Here is a 21,707-nt window from a genome sequence, read left to right as displayed (position 1 = left end):
CCTCGAATAGTATATATATCACCTATACTCTTAATAGGAACATAACAGCACAGCTATGTTTTCAGTCTTCAAATAATTTTTCTCCATGCTATTTTTTTTCTTTTTCCCCATACTGCATTATTGACTTTTTCTTCTCATCTAGCCCCCAGATCACAGCTTTCTGAGATTGGACAAGCTCCCTTGTGCATAGTGTGCACAGATAATTCAGCTATTGCTGTACCTAGAACCAGTGAGGTGTCTACTCTGGTCCTTCCCTGGATGGCATGAGCCTTTGTATTTCCCACCACAGCAGCATATGTTTGAAATGTGAAATAGATACTTTTGGAGAATGTAAGCTTCAGATGCGGGTTCTTGTGTGTACTGTTAGGAGCTACGTCATCACCAGTCAGGCATCCTGTATGTGTCTGCTTCCTAACAGGATCCTAAAGACATGGCACCCTGGCTGACCATGGAGGAAGGCAGACAACAGGAAAGCTGACCTTCATGGCCTGGATTCCGAAGCATGATCAAAGGCAGGGGAGGTGAAAAGCCTTTCCTACAGTCAGACAGACCACCCAAGTCAACCGTGCCCAGCAGCAGTAGCCAGCTGTTAGAATGTGGTTTGCCCAGTCCGATAAATATTTGAGTAATTTGGGCTTTCTGTTGAGCTGAAGGGTAGAGTTTCAAAGTCTAGGAGCACTAGACTAGTCTAGGAGTCTAGTTCCAGAAGACTGTGCTGGGGGCAGACACTTATGGGTAAGAGCACTGGATCTTTCTGAGAGAGCTGCAGTCCAGCTGTATGTAGCTCTCAGATCTTCCGAGCTGGTGTGTGTCCTTTTAAACTTCAAAAATTAACAACAGTTTGTGATAACATCGGTCTAAAATACCTTTATGTGATTCCTTTTCATCCTAAGTAAAAAATGGATGGCATAATCATTTATCAGTGACAATGGATTATCACTAGGAAACTTGGTATTCACTATGTAGTTTTTTATTGATTGCTAACACAATATCTTGTCTCGAGTGGGGTCTATTATACATGGAAATAAATGACAGGAAGGGGGAAAACAGAATAAAATGGAGCCAGAAGTGTGTCTGTAATGACCTGAAGTTTGTTGGGTTGACGGGTGTTTCTACATGACAGTGCCTTGGGGGTGTTCTCTTGGTTTCCCTATTCTTCACCACTTCCTCCTCAGCCTTATGCCTCTTTTCTTGAAGGTAGAGCTTTCATCTCTCAGTGATCCTTATGGTGAGTTCAACTGGATGGGAACAAAGTAAAACCCTTTAGCCTGGAAGTGTTGATTATGAGTTGCATCATCAGTCTGTACCCAGTGTTTTCCGCTCTGTACTAGTTATGTAATCTCCATTCTTATGTTCTTCTGCTCTGGAACCTTGCAGAATAACCAGTCAACTTATCCAAGAATCTCAGGGAAAGGTGGCGTAGTTTCATTCAGAGATACTAGTGTCTATAAGTGTCAAGAGAAAACTGGGTACTGGGCTCCAAAATGGCAGCCATTTAAAGATGAATACCACTGAACTCATCAAGACTTGTTCCTTTTATAATTCAGAATATTTTAAATTCTCAGCTATTGCAGACCCTTTAATAGAGATGACCTAATGTACTCTCTGATGTCCTGAGGATGCTGGGCTGCTGCAGGCAGGTGTTGCTGGGATCCTCCCCAAAGTCTTCTGTGTACTGACTTTCATGTTTGGTTCGGTGTTGCTGTGACTTTGGTTATGTGGATGGTCAGGGGGATCTTGGTAAGTTACTTTGCCTCAGTAGTTGGTGCTCTTACCATTTTGCATGTTGGCTGTCATTGTGATTTCTTTTGATTCATGATTGTCCAGAGAAGGTTTTTTTGTTTGTTTGTTTTGTTTTTTAAATCCTGCATTTCCCTAAAATACCAAGGATTTCTCCTATTCTTGGTTAACTAATTATTCACTCTTGTGCTGGGCATTCACATTGCAGTGAGAAAGGGTGCTCTGTTGTTTACTGTGATTCTTGACCTCAGTCCCTTTCAGCATTTTATAGATTCTTGCACATGTCTGAGGGGTTTATTTCATATAGTCTGCTCCAATGTCCCCACAGTTGTCTGGTGCTAGGAGTTGAAGTAAGTTCAGTCTGAGCTCGCAGGTAGCTCTGTTCCAGTCTTGCAGAGAAAGAACTGTCAAGCTGGAAGTGTAGAAAGAAAATCTATTAGCTCACTTATGAACACCCTATTGGGCATGATGAGTTCTTAAGAGACTTGCCTCCATGAAGTTCTTCTTTCTACAGCAGAACTCTGAGTCACTGAGTGTGGTCTGGTGTGCAGGGCATTTACACAGAGATTGGGGCAGCTGTGGGTGTGTGAAATTATCTGGCTACTTGAGATCTTGAGAAATTCAAACTATGTATCTGTTTGGCAGGTGGCACCTCCGAGCTCCACTGCACATGTGATAAAGTGCATTCTCTGTGCCCTGCCAGCCCTCGGCTGTGAACAGTCCACATTTCTAGAGCCACTCTTGGTCCTTCAGCCAGCCATTGCTGTCATAGCATTGCATTCTTTTAAAGTTAGAGCACGGTCAGGTTCTGAGAATAGTTTCCTTGCAGTAACTGGGAATGCTGGGTGAGAGGAGAGTGGCTGTCACTGAGTGTTCCTGTCATCCGTGAAGCCTAGTGACCGTGCTGCTTACACAGGACACGCTTTGACTAAATTGTTCTGTGTCTGCGTCTGTCTCCTAAGATTTGCACTTCGTCCTTAGCATCGTGAGTGCTGCTGTGGCAGAGGCCCAGCTGACTTCCTTATGTCCTTGGCTGCTTGCATTCCTAACTTCATATTACCTAGCACTGTGTAGCAAGGCTGCTCACCACAGCCTTTACTGCTCTTTTGTGGAGACCTGTCACTCTGAACAGAGGCTTGGTGTTTTGGAAGCAGGCACTAGACTTGGACTCAACTGTTTACCTGACTGGTGGGAGTTGAGTGTCCTGGTCTGTATACTGGAGCTGACAATGCCAGTTGCCAGGACCAGAGACCAGGTTTATAGAATGGATTCTGCTGTGTGCTGGGCATTTGCTAATGACATTTGCTAATGACAGCAAGATCAAGCAACTGCTGTAACACTTTGCTTGCATGAGCACATATCTTCCTTTCATACAGATACTAGTGGCCTACTGTGCAGAGATTCTTGCAGAATCAGACTGTTCACATGAGGCCTGAGCCAAAGGTAGTAGTGGTACCTGGGCATTGGCCTGTTCCACTTGGTCTGACCTGGTACAGGTTGAGCTAGTAGAGGAGCAGTGCCAAGCTATTGTAGCTGAGAAGAGCAGGCATGGGCAGGATCCAGTCCTGATCTAGTTAGTGCCTAGGCCATTATTTAGGGTTAGTGACTTGTGAGCACAGGGTCCTGGACATCACTTGAATGGTACATCTAAGTCAGTGAAGCTACTTGTGCAAGTTCAAGGGCCTTCCAAGGTGTGAAGAAAACTGAGACTGATTTTAGAAGATAGAACCTTATCTCCTAGGTAATCAAGGGGAATTATCTAAAAAGCACAGATTTCCCAAAGTACATCCAGCCTGGGTTGAGGCCCCCTCAGTGGTAGCCCCGGGAGACAAATTGGCCAGCCTTTTGTCCTAGTGCTTGTGATCAGCTCTCTGGACCTATGACCTCTAGGGGCAGTCTCCCTAACTTGTGACACAGTTCTCATAGAGGGTCGGAACTGCCTTTCTGTCAGGTTTCTGAGTGTTCTGGTGGAGTGGGGCCAGGGTGGACAACTAGATGCTTGCCATCCATCCATTCATTACTTTGCTCATGAACTTTACCGTGTGCTGGAGTATAAATTTTCCTAAATACTTTAGCCATGTTTCCTCCTTTTTTTTCAATCTGAGGAATTCTAATACATTGTAGAAAATATGCTTATTTCAAGATAAACATGCAAATAAGTAAATATTATGGAAAGCATTTGTTCTTGCTTTGTAGATTTTATTTCGATTTCCATGACACCCCCTCCACTTCTATCTGTAAGACCATATCATGAACATTCTTTCTAATGCATAGCTTTTATGGGAGTTAAAAACCTGGTCAATTAGTGAAGGGGAGCAGTGTGTCAGAAATAATGATGGGAGAACATTCCTAGGCTGAGGATAGATTTAAAAGTTTAATATGTTTAAATGCCCACAGGCATCTTGGAGGGGATTTCACCAGGATTTTAAGTCAGGTGGATTTAGAAGAAAGAACCCAGCAGGGGAAGCTACCAATTCCCCGAGAGCAGATACATGGTAGTTACAGATACATCTTGCTCTGAGACAGTAAATTTTGTGCTCAAAGTAGAGGGAATGACCAGGAGCTCTTGTCTCTCTGTCGTAACTCTACTATGCTATCTACCTTCACCCCCTGCCTTTGTTTAACCTCTCCATCTGGGGTACTGGCCTGAGTGTCCCCTATTCTCATAATCCACGAAACCCATTTATGCTGGTCTGCACTGTCATCTCCTGCACTGTCAGAGTGGGGAGCCATCTCCTACCCACCTCCCAGGCAACTGAATGTGGGTGATAAATGCATCCAGATGTTACAGTGGCAGAACAGTTTCATTTCAGGGTAGGATGTGGGTTTGCACGTGGAGCTGTCTGAGCAGAGTTAGCATGTAGCTTGTAGAGGCATCACCATTTCTGAAACAACTGTAAACAGGACGTAGGTAATGTCCTGCCAAAGAAGAGCCATCATTACTGCGACAGAACAATGTCAGACACAGGAGCAGTCCTGTTGCCTAAAAGGTTGTGAATTTAGTCAGCATAGTGGTATACATCTTCACTTCCAACACTAGGGAGGTAGAGAGTCTCTGAGCTTCAGGCTAGCCTGGTCTACATAGGAAGTTTCAGGACAGCCAGAGCTACATACGTAGTGAGACCTTGTCTTGAAAACAAATCAAGGACAGGTGATGAGTGTTGCATTCTTGCATGCAATGCCCCATGCTTGTCTTGCTTGCCGCAGCACCCCAGAGCCCGCTACGATTCTGGGTGGTTTGCATTTACTCCCAAAGAGTGCATTATAAGATGTTATAAGTGGTTATGGTGAAGTGTGTGGAATGGAATGTGGTTACTTGGAAATTTTGAATTATTGATCATGGTACTCAATGTTCTTAGTGGCCTGGAAAGCCTCCTGTTTATGATAAGTAAGAATGTAGGATTTGCTTCATTAAGTTTATACACGGCATAGTATTTTAATTAAACTAGAACATTGAAGTTACTTCAAGACTTCATTTGAGGCTGACTAGGAAGAGGAAATGGAGGGTCTGTGAGTTAAGCCTCAGAGTCACAGAGTTTCATCTGCTATTTGCAGGGTGTAGAGATTGAATCTGGCACACAGACTCCTAGAGTCCTTGACAGGCGGTAGAGATGGTACATTAGAATGCAGCCAGCCCTGTAACAGCTGCCCTTGAGTGTTCAAATATAGAAGTTGGAGTTCTGTTACTGTTTCATTCAAATGAAGTACACCATTGAAAGGAATGCTTCTGTCCTCAGTGCACAGGGAGTCCTTTCATCTCCCAAGAATAGGCATGGTGGACATGTACATTCTCAAGGAGAGGTGATTGATGCCTTCCTGGCAAAGAAGGTAAAGTGATACTCGGGCAGCAGTATGTAGAATCACCACCCAACTTCCCTGAGCCTTTTATGTCTCCTCCTCTAAGTATCCAAGGAGAGGAACCGTCTTCCAGATTGGTAGAAGAACATATTTTATAATCTTCTCTTTCTCTTGGTTTTGAAACAGTCTTGCTGTTTTGCCCAGTCTGGGCTGCAGTGATCTTCCTGCCTTGTTTTCCCTAGCCAAAGATTACAAGGATCACAAGTTATAAAGTCAGTCCTTCCTTCCTTTCTTCCTTCCTTCCTTCCTTCCTTCCTTCCTTCCTTCCTCCCTTCCTTCCTTCCTTCCTTCCTCCCTCCCTCCCTCCCTCCCTCCCCCCTCCCTCCTCCCTCCCTCCCTCCCCCCCTCCCTCCTCCCTCCCTCCCTCCCTCCCTCCCTCCCTCCCTCCTTCCTTCCTTCCTTCCTTCCTTCCTTCCTTCCTTCCTTCCTTCCTTCCTTCCTTCCTTCCCTCCTTTCTCTCTTTTTTAAAAATAGTACCAGTAAACTTTAGTGCCCTTGGGTTTACAATAGAAAAAGACAGTTTTTGCTGCATTTCTGTTTTAGTCACTGTTTGCTATCTTTACTTTTGTGGTAAGGACTTGTCTTCCATTGTAGAATCTAGAATAATGAGACAAGATGTGTTGGTTAGATTTGAGAGGAATGGCCACACTGTTTTCTTCTTAAAAGTTGTGTATATATTGTAATCTGATTTTGTTTTTTAAGACAGTCTTAAAATGTAAACCAAGCTGGCCTTGCATTCAGAACAATTCTCCTGTCTCTACTTTCTGAATGCTAGGATTACAAGTGTGTGTAAGCATGCTCAGCCCTTACAATTTATTATTTATCACTTTTTAAAACATTTTTGAGGAGAAATATAGTAGCACACACCTTTAATCCCTCCACTTAGGAGGCAGAGGCAAGTGGATCTCTTGAGTTCAAAGTTAGCCTGGTCTACAGAGTGAGTCCCAGGAAAGACAGGACTACACTGAGAACCCTTGCTTCCAAAAAATAAAGCAACAACAACAAAATTTGTTTGAGACATAGGGTATATCCTTGGTTTATCCTAGTTGACATGAATCTTGCTAAGCTGGCCTTAGATTAAAGATGATCCTCTTGTCTCTGTGTTTATTGCTGAGCTTCTAGGTGCTTACCATGATAACTTTTTTCCCCCTTTTCCTTCTTTTTTTTTTTTTTTTTTTTTTTTCGGTAGCTGGTCCCATGGCACTAAGAACTCTGGCATTGTTGTGTAGCATTGCCCCTGTATATCACTAAGACCCTTCCTAGCTCCTCTCCTCCCCATAAAAGCTAATACTCTGCTAGTGGATGGACTGGTTCTACTGTTGGATCCAGCACTGTCACCTGGGTATAGACTGCTTGTGCTAATGAACAGTGTTGCAATCATCCACCACCTCTGGTAGAGAAGACTGGCACACTAGAAACTAGAATCCAGAGCAGGGTTGGAAAGCACACCTCAACATCTCAGTGGTGGTTGTGGAATAAAAACAGTTGTTGACCTGTCAAAGCTGTGTTGGTACCAGCTCAGTTATTACACCTGCCAGGGAGGTTGTAATTCACAGGATCTGTGGTTCTTCCCTGGCTTAGTTCCACCTCAGATTCACTTAGACAGCTGTCTTGGTAATCACAGTTAACTCAGTACCCTTGCTTAGAGCTAGTGTTCCTTATCTGTAAAACACAGTCTTTCATCTGCAGTCTCTAAGGACCTTGCTAAGCTATCCTGTGGTTTGATTTATTTCTATAATTGATGATGTGGATATATTGTATGCTTTTAAGAAAGAAGGAAGTGGAAGATTCTGGAAGCAGAAGGAAGAGTGGAGAACACAAGGCGACAAAGAACAAGGAACATACTTGGAAATTTGACTCAGGAGGAATGGAGCTGAAAATAACACCGAGGAGAGGCCAGTTGGTCAGGTCTGCACAGAGGTGCAATTGCAGGTGTTTGGAGCATAATCAGGATGAGAAGAGTAGGGCAGGACAGCAGGGCAAGTGTGCTAAGCCTCAGCCTGGGTAATGACCTGTGGTAACTGGGGCCACAGTAAATCCTAGCTAGGCAAGGCCTGAGATTGGAAACAGGACAGCAGTATAGAAGGCACATGGGAGGGAGATAGGAATGTGACAAAGAGAATTTAGAGCTTAGTTTACTTCTGGGTGTGTAAGAGTTAGTCTAAGAATCTGGTTGCCTGCCCTGCCCATCTATTCTCTCACCTCATTTGTCCCTCACAGCCGTCCAGAAGGCCAGACTCACACCTCTTTGTGGCCAGAGAAGCTGGGTGGTGGAGTCGTCCTGTTGTGTTGCAGTGGAGTCCTAGGATACGATCCTAGGCTTACTAGTTCCCAAATGTGTATCTCCTGCTCTGTTCTGCACATCCCACCATAGTCATGACCACATGTACCTACTGCTCACCAGGGTATGTTCACCGGCTTCATCAGGAGCTGTCGTGGTCAAAGTACAAGACTGGGTTCGGGTCCTCAAGCAGTGGCATTAAGAAGCAGTTTGACTTGGATCTTTACTTGGCTTTCCTCTTAGTAATTGCCAGGGAGGCTGTGTGGTGACAAAGGTGTCCTGCCTTAGTCCAGGACATGATTGAGACAATAGTGTAGACACCTGAGACCTGGATAAACCATTCTTGAGTCATGTGTTTTACCCTGAGAAGTCATCGTTAACCTAGATGGACCCAGTCCTCATTGGCCATCCCAGATATCATACTCTCCAGTGAGTAAGTCATAGGTAGCCTCTGTCTCTTCTCCTAGTGTGACGGAACATGTAGTGTCCCATCTTGTGAAGGCAGTGCCATGCAGGAAAGCTTCTGGACATTGAAGTCTCCCACAGCTGCTCTGAGACTGCATAGTCAGATCAAGTACTTAGATGTCCTAGTTCTGAGAAGTAAGTTGTGTTTTGTTTGTTTTTAAAACTTGTCTTCCCATGGGAGAGCTTTCATGAATTCTGTAACTTAACATTCATTAGGGATTCTAAGAGGTGGGATTTGTGTCTAACTGTGTTTACTGTGGACAAAGTAACACTTAACCACCAGTCTCTTGTCAAGTGCCCATGCTAGGATTTTGCATAAGCCGGTTTCATAGGCCTCTGAGGACCTACGACAGCAGTGCTCTCACCTGCTTAAGGTGTCTGTGCAGCTGTGGGGGAAGTGGTGGTTTTTTCTTTTCTTTTTTTCTTTTTGGCTTTTCCAGCATGTCAGATAATTACAGAATGCCAAGAGTCTGATTATCATTGGGATAATTTCATGCTCAATTATATTTAGATGAATTCAAGTAAGTAATTCTATTTTAATTGTAACAGATCCAATGAGAGTTAATTCTATATTCTCTAGAACTGTAGTTTTTCCTCTGAAAGATGGTTTTTAAAATATTAAAATTAAGTCATGTCAGGCTTTATTTATTTTTGCTTTGACAGAGAGTTGGAGTAGGGAACAGTTTTGAATGTCAGAAAAATTGAGTTGTCACAGAACCCTCCCCTTAGTCTCTATTTAGAAAGAAATTGCAAGCGTCTAAGCTCAGACTCTTTGTAACAGGGGTAGTGCTTTATGAAAGGAAGGTGCACGGCCTAATGGTGTTTAGATAAGCACTGAGAACAGCTGAATTGATAAGCAAGTACATCAGTGCCAGCCTTCCTGTAAGTTATATTCTTTAGAGGCTTCTGTGTCCTGTGCATTTCATTTTGTCATTGCAGATGGAATCTGGGCCACTTGATTCTTCCCAGAGTCTCTGCCATTAGCAATACTGTGAACAAAACATTCCTTACCCATGAGTTCTCTATGGATGGACTCCACCAACTACAAATTGGAACACTGGGAGAGAGATAGAGAATTAGATTCTAGAAAGTTTCCAGAAGCAAAGCTTGAATTTGATATTTGTTGAGTAACATACTAAGTCCATATAAGCACAGTAATATGGGTACATGCATGTGAACAGAGTAATATGCATGCATGTATGTGGACAGAATAATATGTATGCATGCATGTGGGCAGAGTAATATGTATGCATGTGGCAGAGTAATATGTATGCATGCATGTGGGCAGACTAATATGTATGCATGCATATGGACAGAATAATATGTATGCATGCATGTGGACAGAGTAATATGCATGTGGACAGAGTAATATGCATGCATGCATGTGGGCAGAGTAATATGCATGCATGTGGGCAGAGTAATATGCATGCATGTGGACAGAGTAATATGCATGCATGCATGTGGCCTCCTGCTTCTCAGGACTGCTTCCTCCAGCCCCCATTGAGCACTGTTACTGTAGTTGGTCCTCCTGTGCCTATACTTGTACTGAACATCTAGGCTTTTTCCCCTTGTCATTATACCATAAACAATATAGTTATTATAAACAGTACAGGTATGGTTTAAAGTGTGGGGGTATGCATAGGCTATATACAAGTATTACACTGTTGTTGTTGCTGTTTTGTTTTGATTTTTGTTTTTTATGAGAGGCTACAGAACAAGGGTTCTGTAGACATCTTCTGATACACAGGGTGTGAATTTGTGTTCACATACACATGGGCCAGTCTGCCTTTCCAGCCAGCCATCTTCTACATTGTAGCAGAAGATAGGATAAGGACAACTTTGCATTCAAGGATGGTCTTTCTAGCATATACATCAGACAGTATATAAGGAGAAGACTGTTCCTTATAACTAGCTAATCCTGAGAAGTTGTATCACTAAAATTCCTTGTGTGGGCTGGGACTAAATAATACCTACCCTTCTGAGTTTCCAGGACAAACCAGGTTATGATCCTACTAGAGTTCACTCTGAGTAACCAATGAGTTTATTAGGCTTAGTTACAGAGTGGGGGGTGGGAGGGTATAGGTAGGGGCTTAGGTGGTTTGAAGCAGCCTCACTGACAGTTGAACTCATGGAGATTATAGTAGTTTATCACTTGGAAGATGATGTCATGCAACAGGTTGACTTTTATGTGCCCAGCTAGGGTATTCCATAGTTTCCTGAAATTCAGTATATTCCCAAATGGAACTTCCTCCTGAAGCAAACGAAATTCTGACTAGATCTAGCTGATCTTACAACTCCTCAATTTAGCCATTTTTTAAAGAGCCGTTTCCTCTAGTGTAATTTGAACACTTCCTTTTTTTTTTTTTTTAAACCTTCCTTGTTCTTTCTGTCATGTACACTTCGATGTAGGCAGCTGTCTTCTACCCATGGCCTTCTCCAGACCACAGCTTACAACCAAGCTCCATGTTCTGGGTCTTGGCCAAATCCTCCCCTGCTGCACCTTTCTACACCCCTAGGTCCCTGTGTGAGTTGCCTTCTCCATCTGGGGCCACCAACCTTGCGGGGAGGGGTCATTTGAACCCTGCCTCACCTCCTTGGCTTCTGTCTTCTTCCTGGAGCTTCCCCAACTGCCGGTGCCCATCCTCTCTACCCTGTGTTGGACTAAGCCTACCAGCTGTACTGTTCATTTTTGCCTTCATTGGTACCTGGGTTTTTATCTGTTCTCAGTTTGAAATCTGTTTACTTTTATTTCCCCAAAGACATGTGGCTCAAGAGCACATAGTTTGTGACTTTAACATGGATCCAGCAAGGCTACTTTTCACAGTTTATGTGGTCTGTCTGATTTTATAACCAGTATGGAGGGAACATGGCTGTGCTCACATTCCCTTTTGTTTGTTTGGTTTGTTTTTCTAGACACTTTTTCTGAGTAACCTCCTGGCTGTCTTGGAATTCAATTTGTAGACCAGGATGCCCTTGAACTCACAGAGATCTGCCTGCTTCTGCCTCCCAAGTGCTGGGATCAGAGGTGTGCCCTACCATTCCTGGCTCTGCTCACATTCTTAAAGATTCCAGCAGGGACAGTTTACAAAAAGTAAATGCCTCTTTCAACTAAATTAACTAAAAGTTAGAAAGAAAAGAAACATAGCTCATGGCAGTAACTTGTAAATCTTTTACTTTCTAAAGTGTTACCATGAGCTATGTGTTTCTCTGTTCATCATCACTACAATAAACACCTGGGGAAGCCAGTGTGCAAGGCTTTGGCTAGTCTGTTGTTGAAAAACTTCTCCAGACATACAGAAGTGCTCTGTGAGAAAGGGGAAATCAGCATGCTTTATGTGGTGGGTGTTTTTTCTCCTCTTCTTCTTCCTTAAAATATAAAGCTTGTGTTGGTTAAGCTTTCTGCACAAGAAAGCCCCAGGGAGAGGACCCACCCTAGCTGTGTCTGGCCTGTGTGCGCACCTGCTTCCTTTGGCTGTTCTGTTCTGCAGTTTTGGCCCACAGTAGACACAGGCTTCTCCTTGCTCCCAGACCCCATTCTTCAATTAACATCCCTGCTACCTTGTCTATTTATCTCCATCCCGTGACTTAAGAAATTTCCCCTAGGAATTCTAGCTGTGAAATATTTAAAATGTTGACTTCAAAGTCAGCAGAACTGTGCCAAGCACACTTCTGAAGATAAACGAGGAAGCTTTTGACAAAGGACAAAGTCAAGGCCCATTAACTCTCACAGGATGGGGTGTCTCAGGGAGACTGGGCTTGTGCTCTGCTGCACTGAGAGAAGAAAGCCTTATACTGAAACAGAAACAAATGACTTTAACCTTATAGGAAATAATTCCCATGGGACAGGGACTTGACACTTAGCCTCTGGAGTAGGTCTTCCGGCCAGCATGTTGGTGCCTCTGGCTCCAGACCACTCCTGGACTTCGTGTAGCTTGGGTTACAAAACTACAGTGGGCATTGGGAGTGGCTGAGAGGGTGACGTGCAAGGATGCGTCTACACATTAAGCTGTTGATTACAGAGAGTGGTACCCAAGGCCATGGCTTCCTCATTTGACTCTGAGACTTTGAGCATTATTTCAAGAAGACCTTAGGACTTACCTGTAAGATCAAAGTTCATATGCTTACTGGGTATTAATGTGACTTTCATTTTTCCTGTCCACTTTGTAAATCAGAGATTCTGCTCCTGTCCAACATGTCCAAGGAGATGTCAGACTCTTGAGTGAGTCTTATGCCATAGGAATATTAAGTATGCATGGAATTTAGTTTTAGGAAAATAGTCTTTGGTATGAAGAAATGGCTTTCTTTGTAGGACTTGAGTTTGATCTTTAGACCCCACGTGAAAAGAAAACAGGCATGTTGGTGTACACATACAATCCCAAAGTGTAGGGGACAGATAGTGTGATAGGCAGAATCCTGGGTCTTACTAGCCAGACAGCTTGGAGCTTGGTCTACTTGGCAAGTTCCAGGCCAAAGATACTCTTACCTAAAACAAAAAAGGTAGGCAGTGTCTCATTGCCGACCCTCACTCCCTTGTGTGTGTGTGTGTGTGTGTGTGTGTGAGTGAGGGGAGGGAGGGAGAGCGCGCAAGCGAGAGCACCTTTGGTTATCATCACTTTTAGTTCAAAGCTGCAAATGACTCCAACTGATCCCTGGTCATGGGCGTCCCTGACTCTGCTTAAGGTTGTGCAGGGCTTGCAGCAGAATGGCTCATCACGTGCCCCTCACCTGAGCACTCGGGAAAACGAAACTGCAGGTGGAACTGGGAGGAGTTTGGAGGGGTCTGCAGGGCCCAGTGGTTTACAGTGATGAAGAGCAGTGAAGGTTTTCAGGGAGAGGGTGTTTATTATCAACAAGAAAGCCAGCAATTCATGGCAGAAGGACCACTTGGAGAGAAAATGTTGGAATAGTTATCTGGGTCAGTTGTGGGTTCCTCTTTGGGAATTCTTGAACGCAGGGATTTGCAGAAGGGCTTGGTTGGAAAGCAACATGATCAAAGGTGCTTTGCCGTGCTTCATTTCCACACAGGTACATTGTGTACAAGAACACGAGACATAGGCTGGAATGAGCAGTGTGAAGGTTCAAGTAGATAGAACTGGGAGAAGGACAGAGGTCTGACACAGTCACTTGTCAGGTACAAGTGATGACTGACTTCTGCCCTGGGCAGAGGGCAAGGCCAGGGTGGAAGCTGGCAAGCTAGCAGAGTATATCATTAGCATGAGTCAGTGAAGCAGGGGACTTGAAACTAGGACGCCTGCTTCCCCATACTCGTGAAATGATTCACAGAAACAGAAAGAATGGGACAGATTAGAAGTCAGCAGTCTAAGTGCCCTGGGGATGATGGAGACAACGCCAGTAAGATCTCCAGAATAACCTCTGTGAACAGACCCCGGATTCTTGCCACAGAAATGCTCATTACCTTGAAAGTACATCTGTGCTTAGAAGTACACTTGTCTTAACGGGACACTCCTGGTTAGTTGCCCACAAGATACCACCATGTGTACCCACCAGCAGAGCAGCAGCTCCGCTGCTCATAAAGGCAGTCAGTTTAGAAAACATCTCAGAGACAGGCTGGGCTGGGCTTAGTGACTTAAGAGGGTGTGCAGCAGAAAGGGGAGACAGAAGTAAGAAACTCATTCTGGATCCAAAGTATGGGATTGGAGAGAAATAGAAATACTAAGATGAGGAAATGGGTCTGAAGAGCCCCTGGGGAGGTGCTGAGTGTGAGGTGCTGAAAGCTCAGAAGAAAATAGCAGCAGAAAGAGGGGCCAAAAGTCAGGCTTATCGATGCTGCACAGCTGTAACACATCTGCTACTGTTGGAAGCCGACACTGGAGAGTTCTACATGGAATTAATTATGAAGAGATCCTAGAAAAGACTGAGAATAGAGGCAGTAGGATCCCTGAGAGGAAAGAGACATGAGCAAGGAAGTGGAAGGAACACCCAGAGGGAAAAACAAATGTAGATAGTGTGAAACCCATCCCAGGAGAACATTTTCACAGAGATGTGGAACCAACAGCTGACTCAGCACCCTCTCACAGCTGCAGTGAGACCCTAGGTCTTCACAGAGTGGGTTTCTCAGTTGTTGGCTCCTTCGAGTCCTGGGAACTTGTACAACCTATTACCAGTCCACCCCTCTCCCCTATTACAACTTTAATGTTGGTTTACCAGACATTTTCTTCCTTCTCATTCTCAAACTCATGGTGCCAGATAACTTCTCAGCAGATGCCAAGTGGCCTAACCTTTGGATATACTAACATCTCATCCTGATGCCTAGGTTTGCTTCTTATGTTTGTTTTTTGGACCTCTCCTCTCCACACATGCACACTTCCCGGTTCCTCTGTTGACTCTGTGGTACTAGGTGTAGCAGTTGCCTCAGTTTACCCTGAAGTCCTTCCCTGTTCTTCTGTGAGTCTCCCTGCAACAAAACAAAACAAGTCCTTTTTCTGGAGCTGCAACTTGATTTCCCTGTCCTCAGACAGAAAGGGCTCTGAGTCTTTGTTTCCCAAAAGAAGCACTGTGAATTCCATTCTGTAGACTGAATGAGGTGTGAAAAGGGAGGAAGTCATTGAATTTTACCAAAACCCGAAAGTACACAGTAATTAATTATCACCGCTCACAAGGTCCCTTTCCTTATATTTAAATTTGAAAGGAACACTGCCTTATTTTTGTAGGCTGCTTGCATTGAACATTCTGATACTAGCTTTTCTATACTTACTACTTGTTGGCTTCCTGTTTTGTTAAATTGTGACCTCTTTAGAGGCTGGAGAGATGCCTCAGTGTTTCCAAACACTGGCTGCTGTTCCAGAGGACCTGGGTACAGTTCCCAGCCCCATATGACTACTGTCTAAATCCTAGTTTCAGAGGATCATAAGCTGGCAAATGTCCAGCTTAATGACCAACAAGATGGATACTGTAACAGGACAATCTTGTTAGATGTCTAACATCTTGCCATCTGTGGTCCATTTCTCATTGCTGTGACAAAAGTAGCAAAACAACTTGAGACCTTGAGGAAGGGTAGGCTATGCTGGCTTGTGGTCAAGGCATGGCAGCAAGAGCGGGAGGCGTTGGGCTCTGCAGTCAGAATGGAGAAGAGAGATGGATGAGGATACTCTTTCACCTGGAATTTTGTTCTTCCAAGACTTAACCCATGGAATGGTGCCCTCTTCAGCTAGAGCCTCTGCAGAACTTGCACATGTTCAGAGATGCTAGGGTTTTTTTTAGAGGATTCCTGGCTCAGCCAAGATGACAGGGAAAATTAAACGGCACACTATACCTTGAAGTTGTCCATCTAATTTTCCTCAGTCTTTGGGATATAAAACAATGATCCACTGCTTTACTGTAGAGTGTCTTTATGTGCTGTTGCTTGTCTGTCTCTGTCTGTGCCGTGTTGAGCACGTATAAGTCAGAAAAAGGAATAGATTCTCACCTTTCATTGTGTGAGTTCTAGGGATAGAACTTAGGCTTCCAGCCTTAGCAATAATATTTTTATTCACTGAGCTCTCTGTCCATTGATACTTTTTGAAGGCTAATAAAGGGATGTATTTTCGGTCTGCCTCCTGATTTATTCTACCTCATAGGAGAGTGTAGCATTCTTTCACACCTTCACCTGACATCTCTTTCACCAAGATGAAGGGAGGGGAAAAAAGGAAAGCACACATTTGCTCTTGGCTGGAGCTGCCAGGAGGCTGGGAAGTGTAGTCATGTTCTACATATGGTATTCACCCAACCAGAACCTTTACAGAGGCAGATCAAGAGACCACTGCTGAGTTGAAAATCTTGGAAATATTTAGCCCCAAGAAGAGGCTAAAAAAGATGTGATTGCTTTTAAATTAGTTATCTTTTACTGAACTGTTCTATGATAAATAGCAGTGTTTCTCATATCATTAAAACTTTACTTGAAATGTTGTTTGCCAAACTTTGTCTTTGCAAAAATGATTATGAAAAGAAATAGTAGGACATGTAAGTACCAAGTAAAAACCTTAACTGAAGAAATAATGCATCTGTTTAGGTGAGTAGCCAGGAGCAAAATCACTTTTTACAGATTTTTACAGATATAGTTTTACATATGTTGGGCAAGTCAGACTTGTAGTCATTTAATTTTGAAAAGCCTTTGTCTGGTTTTATAAAGCTCAGGTTCATTTTAAGCTAAACTCTGCAGGATGGATGGCAGCAGTCTTAAACTAATGCATGTGAGAGTTTTGTGGGCTTAAAGTACTGTTGTGCTCCCTACACACACTTGTTACCAATGTTGTGTAACCTCTGCTTTCTCCAGGTATGGTGTGAGTCCAGAGAACATTATCCTCTATGGACAGAGCATTGGCACTGTCCCCACTGTTGACCTGGCCTCGCGGTATGAGTGTGCAGCCGTCATTCTCCATTCCCCTCTGATGTCGGGTTTGCGTGTTGCTTTTCCGGATACCAGGAAAACATACTGCTTTGATGCTTTTCCCAGGTGAGCTTACAATTGGACAGGTGAGAAGTTGACCAGTGTTCAGAGTCCACATCCCTATCAGTTTCTAAATATTGGTTGCACACCCCTCTTGTCAGACCCGTGGGCATCACTGTAGATGGCTGGCTATGCATGACGAAGTCTCCAGATGGTGGGTAAGGCCAGTACCTAGGACTAATTGCTTGAGTGTGCCAGTACCTAGGACTAATTGCTTCAGCTGTAACGTGCAGCATGTCCAGAAGGAACTTCCAATTTGGTATTTATTTATTCAGAGGGGCCTGTATTGCTCAATTACTGAAGCTATACACAAGAGGTGTCAAGAAACAATTAGCCCTGGTATAGACCCTGAACTAAAAACAAGCACACATAAGAAATCTCTTAAGGTAACCCTGTAGTCTTTGTAAAAAGAATAGAAAGGTAACCCTGGGGATGATTGGAACAGCCACCTTTTCTTCCTGATCTCATACTTTTAGACTTGTCCCCGCAGAGATACCCTGCCCTGGGAGAAGCATAAAACTGAGTGTTGGCCATCCTAAGGCCCTCCTGCTAGCTGACTGACCCCTGCTGTTCTGTAGCTCCTCCTAATGGAAGGGAGAACCAGTAGATACAGGAGCTGTGAGTCAAGTGTTTATGTTGCAAGTTCCTTCTTGGCTAATTGTTTTGGTTTTTGATTTTTAAGTGATAATGTGAGAGGTATTTTTTTTTTTAAGTATTTACCCCACAGAGCATTGCAGAGCCAGCCAACTAGCTTTGCACTTTCCAGGAAAGCATCAGGAGTAATGCATCGTCTGAGATTTTGGTTGACCTATTAATTGTCACTGTTTTGCTCTCACTGGAGAAGAAAATACAGCATTTGGCTGCATGACTGGAACACAGTTCCAGTGTCTCGTTTCACAGGAAGAGACCTTTGTTAGTATCTTAGCTGCTTTGTAGCTTGTGCTAGGCTTTACTGAAACTCCACTTCCTGGGAACAGGACACTGCATTTTTGGTGGCGTGGCTGCGAATGCTAAGTAGGGTTGACATGCTTGGCAAATGTGGCGTTATTTGTGCTGAATTGGTAATGAGAGGCAGTTTGTTTGAAGACATGTTTTGCATGTTTGTGGGAAGCAGTTTCAGGAGTTACCCTGGCAACAAAACGATGAGCTTAGCTTATATCTTAAGGTGCAGCTATTGAAACTAATTCCCTGTAACTAATTGTACTTTATTAATTAATAACAAATCAACAACAAGTGCTGTTTGTCCGATTCACCGGGCATTGAAGGCTAGCCATCTAGTTAGCCTTCCCAGAAGCTTTGAAAAGTTGATCCAGTTACTGTACTCTTTACAGATCAGGCTAAAAGCAGTGACGTCACTGGCTTTGTAAGGTTGAAGACAAAGGGGCCACTGCTCCCTAAATTATTGATGGAATAGATTTTAAGCCATTAATGGCTACACTGGCTTTCATCATTAATTGGATTTGGCAACATTTTCTTATATGGTGTTTCTTGCTGTCAAATGGCAGAATGTTTTTTCTCAAAGGGAAGTTGGCTTTCATGGTTCCTTCCTGTGCTAAAGAGTTAGAGATTGAGTCCTGGTCATGCTTCGGTGTTGGTTATTCTCTGCCTTTGCAAACAGGGTCGGACAGTGGCTTTCAGCTTAGATGCCAGACTGTTAGAGAGTTCCATAAATAGCAGCATTGAATATAGTCTCAGGCCTGTCAGAACTGTTGAGTAAATACATTTTTAATTGAGTATAATTGAAGGCTTATAAAGGAAGGCACTTGAAAATTAAATCCAGGGGAAGAGTAAGTTTCTGGTACCATTCCTGGTCTGCAAAGCTGCACATGGCCACAGAGGCTCAGATCTTCACAGGTCCTGTGGCTGCTGGGGTTCTGGCGTCTTTCTGGGGTGCCTTTAAGCAATTGGCAGCTTCTTGAGTTGTTCATAAAGATGGTGTAACAGTCACTTGTAGACCTTTGGAATGTGTAACTGATGTTAGCCCTCTTTATTATCTCCCTGGCCTGGTGCCTGTTATTTATAACTCTTCTGAGGCAATTCCTCATGGGTCCTTTTTCATAAGGATGAAACGAGACGTCACGTGGACTGTGCAGTGTGTTGTGCTGTGGTGAATGTTAGCTGTCACTTCAGAAAGACTCCTACAAATAGCACCCATTTGTGTCCAGCCACAACCCTGATGAGGACCAACTGTAAGAAGGAGTCAACAGCAAGGAGGTCTTGGGCAGAAGGACAGAAGGGAAAAGATGTATCTGTGGCTTAAAGGACTATCACCCCATCACCCATTCACCTCCTGACATATGCTGACGGCCCTTTCAGCTCCTTCCTGGGATGTGTTTTCATAACCTGAAGCACAGATCCGTGAGAATTCATCTTGTGAGAGTGGATTTCGTATTTATAAATAGTTGGAGCAAAATCTAATTTTTTATTAGATTTTGGCAAAATCACATTAAGCTTTTGATGGTGTTGTTGGCTTTTTTTTTTTTTTAATGAAATGGGACTTGTTTAAAAATATGTTTTTTAAAAGATATTTTATATGTACAAGTGTTTTGTCTGCATATATGTGTACCATATGCGTGGTTGATACCCAAAAAAGGTAGAAGAGGGCATCAGATCCCTTGGAACTGGAGTTACTGATGGTGAGTCACCATGTGGGCACTGGAAGTTGAACCTGGATCCCCTACAAGAGTAATCCACTGAGCCACCTGCTCGGCCTGGATGTCCTTCTTAAGAAAGAGTCGTGAGAATTTGCGGAGTATCCAGTCCCACTTCACAGAGCTGTTCATTCAGATAGATCAAGTGCTTGCTTGTTTGTATTTTAAAGTCTCAAAATATGAATTTAGAAATATTAGTTACTGTTTTGCTAGTCTGGTGGTATTAGTTCTACTTTTTAAAAAATTACTAAATGCAATACAGTATTTTCAATGTGATGGTGGAATAGAAAGAGATATTTGTGGAAAACAAATGAAGCCCAGTTAGAATTGAGAAGTTTTAGCAAATAGGCATATACTAAAGTTGGTTTATGGGTTTGCCAAATACATATGGTAGTGGCTGCTGTTAGCCTGAGAGGAAGTGAGTTGAGAATTGATAGCTTTCTTTGCCATAAATTCTAAATGATTCCAAATTTAAAAAAAATGTTAAGGAAAACATTAAAAAAAACAATGGGAAGAAAGCTGAGTCATTACAGTGTGTCACTGTGCGTTTATCGCTTGTACCTGGACATCACTCTTAGTTAGGAGGGCATGGCAAAGCTCTGTGATGTCCAGCTGTGATGTTGAGGAGCTTGTCGGGGCAGCACTTCTGTGACTGTAACTAAAGGAGCCTTTTCTCCCTCTCCCACTTCTGTCTTACAGCATTGACAAGATATCTAAGGTCACCTCTCCTGTGTTGGTCATTCACGGTACCGAGGATGAGGTCATCGATTTCTCCCATGGCTTGGCGATGTATGAGCGCTGTCCCCGTGCTGTGGAGCCCCTGTGGGTTGAGGGGGCTGGGCATAATGATATAGAGCTCTATGCACAGTACCTAGAACGACTAAAACAGTTCATATCTCACGAGCTTCCCAACTCCTGAAGATGGTGGCCAACCTTACCTCATTACTGTGAAGCGAGGATCCTTGTTTGCACACGCTTTGACTGGATTTAACAGTGATACCTAATAACCACAGAGAAGGGCCAGCCTTTGGGTGTTCTCCTTAAAGAGCTAACACAGTCTGTCTTTTGTACCTAATCTCCACCTTCCACTAGGCTGAGCAGCTGGATTCTCAGCTGCAAGAGCTTGCAGGAGTGGGAATGAGAGCTGACCGTGAGGACTGTTTTCCAGGGCCGTAGACTAAAGTGTGATCAAGTCTGTCTCCCTCGCTGTCACCTCTGATTCCCTACCCACCGGTGCAGGATCACCGTCTCACCCATGTGCTGGTGTTTGACCTGCGGCGCTTTCAGCCCTGGTGCCATGGGTGAGATTCATTTGTGAAGCTATGGTAGTGTAACTGGAAAACTGTTGTGAGAAATCCTCCATTAACCTGTGTTAACACACCAGTCTTTCCCACACACATGAAGAATGATTTACTGGAACTATTACTAACAGCTTCAACTGTTACCATTTAAATACAACTGGAATATTCTTAAACAACAGGAAACTGGGGTTTTTTTAAGTGTAAATTTATTACTGGCCAAGAGTTTTAATATTTTGATTGTCTGGTCTAATAGAGCCTGGCCGACTTCCCTTCTGTAAAGTCCTTGTCGGCTTTCTTAAAGTCCTGTACATATTTGCAATTACATTGTGCACAGATTCTTAACGGATAGATTTCTTTTGTCAGGCTACAACAGACTGCAGATTCCTTGTTTGTATTGTAAATGATTGAATACATTTTGTTAATATGTTTTTATTCCTATGTTTTGCTATTAAAATTTTTATAACATTTCCAAGACAAAAATTCCAAGTTTCTGCTTTGAAGAATTTAGGTAATTAAATTACCCTGAGCTGATCTCTTAGTTTAGAAGTTATTTGGGTTTTGACACTGGAGTTGTGCCAGGTGAACATCAGAAACGAGATGCTTAAATCACTACACTACTTGTATTGGTTGCGGGATTGGGTTTGGGGTCATTTGGTCTTATTTTAGTTTTCTTTCCTTTTTAAATTTAAAAGCCTTAAATGTACTGTAAGCCTCAGATCGTTGTACAACTGGATTGCGCTGGTTGCCAGTTTGTGTGCTGTTGCCTGGATGCGGCACGGTGGTCGGTAACGGAATAAAGGACGCATGGATCAGAACATGGGCTTATGTGCTCCTTCTTCCTCGCCATCAAAGAAACAGCACACATTCATCTCACTTAAGAGGGAGTCCCTGGGGTATCACTGTTAGCAAAAGGCCTGAGGTAGTTCCATAAGCTGAGACACAGAGCAGTAAACATAGATGGTCCC

At 43.5% G+C, this 21,707-nt stretch overlaps 1 protein-coding gene across 1 annotated transcript in view; it reads left to right on the top strand.

Annotated features, from left to right (window-relative positions):
- The window catches only part of ABHD17C (abhydrolase domain containing 17C, depalmitoylase), a 39,658-nt gene extending 18,155 nt beyond the window's left edge, over positions 1 to 21,503 (top strand). Inside the window, exons 2-3 of the mRNA XM_080913868.1 lie at positions 16,617 to 16,796; positions 20,141 to 21,503. Of these exons, the coding sequence (XP_080769994.1) occupies positions 16,617 to 16,796; positions 20,141 to 20,360 (400 nt within the window). The 3' untranslated portion in view covers positions 20,361 to 21,503. The remainder of the gene's footprint in view (positions 1 to 16,616; positions 16,797 to 20,140) is intronic.
- Positions 21,504 to 21,707: the final 204 nt, after the last annotated feature.

Source organism: Micromys minutus, assembly GCF_963924665.1.
Source record: "Micromys minutus genome assembly, chromosome: 3".
NCBI classification, from domain to species: Eukaryota; Metazoa; Chordata; class Mammalia; order Rodentia; family Muridae; genus Micromys; species Micromys minutus.
The sequence above is the reverse complement of the archived record's forward strand: the minus strand, read 5'-3'. Positions and strand labels throughout refer to the sequence as shown.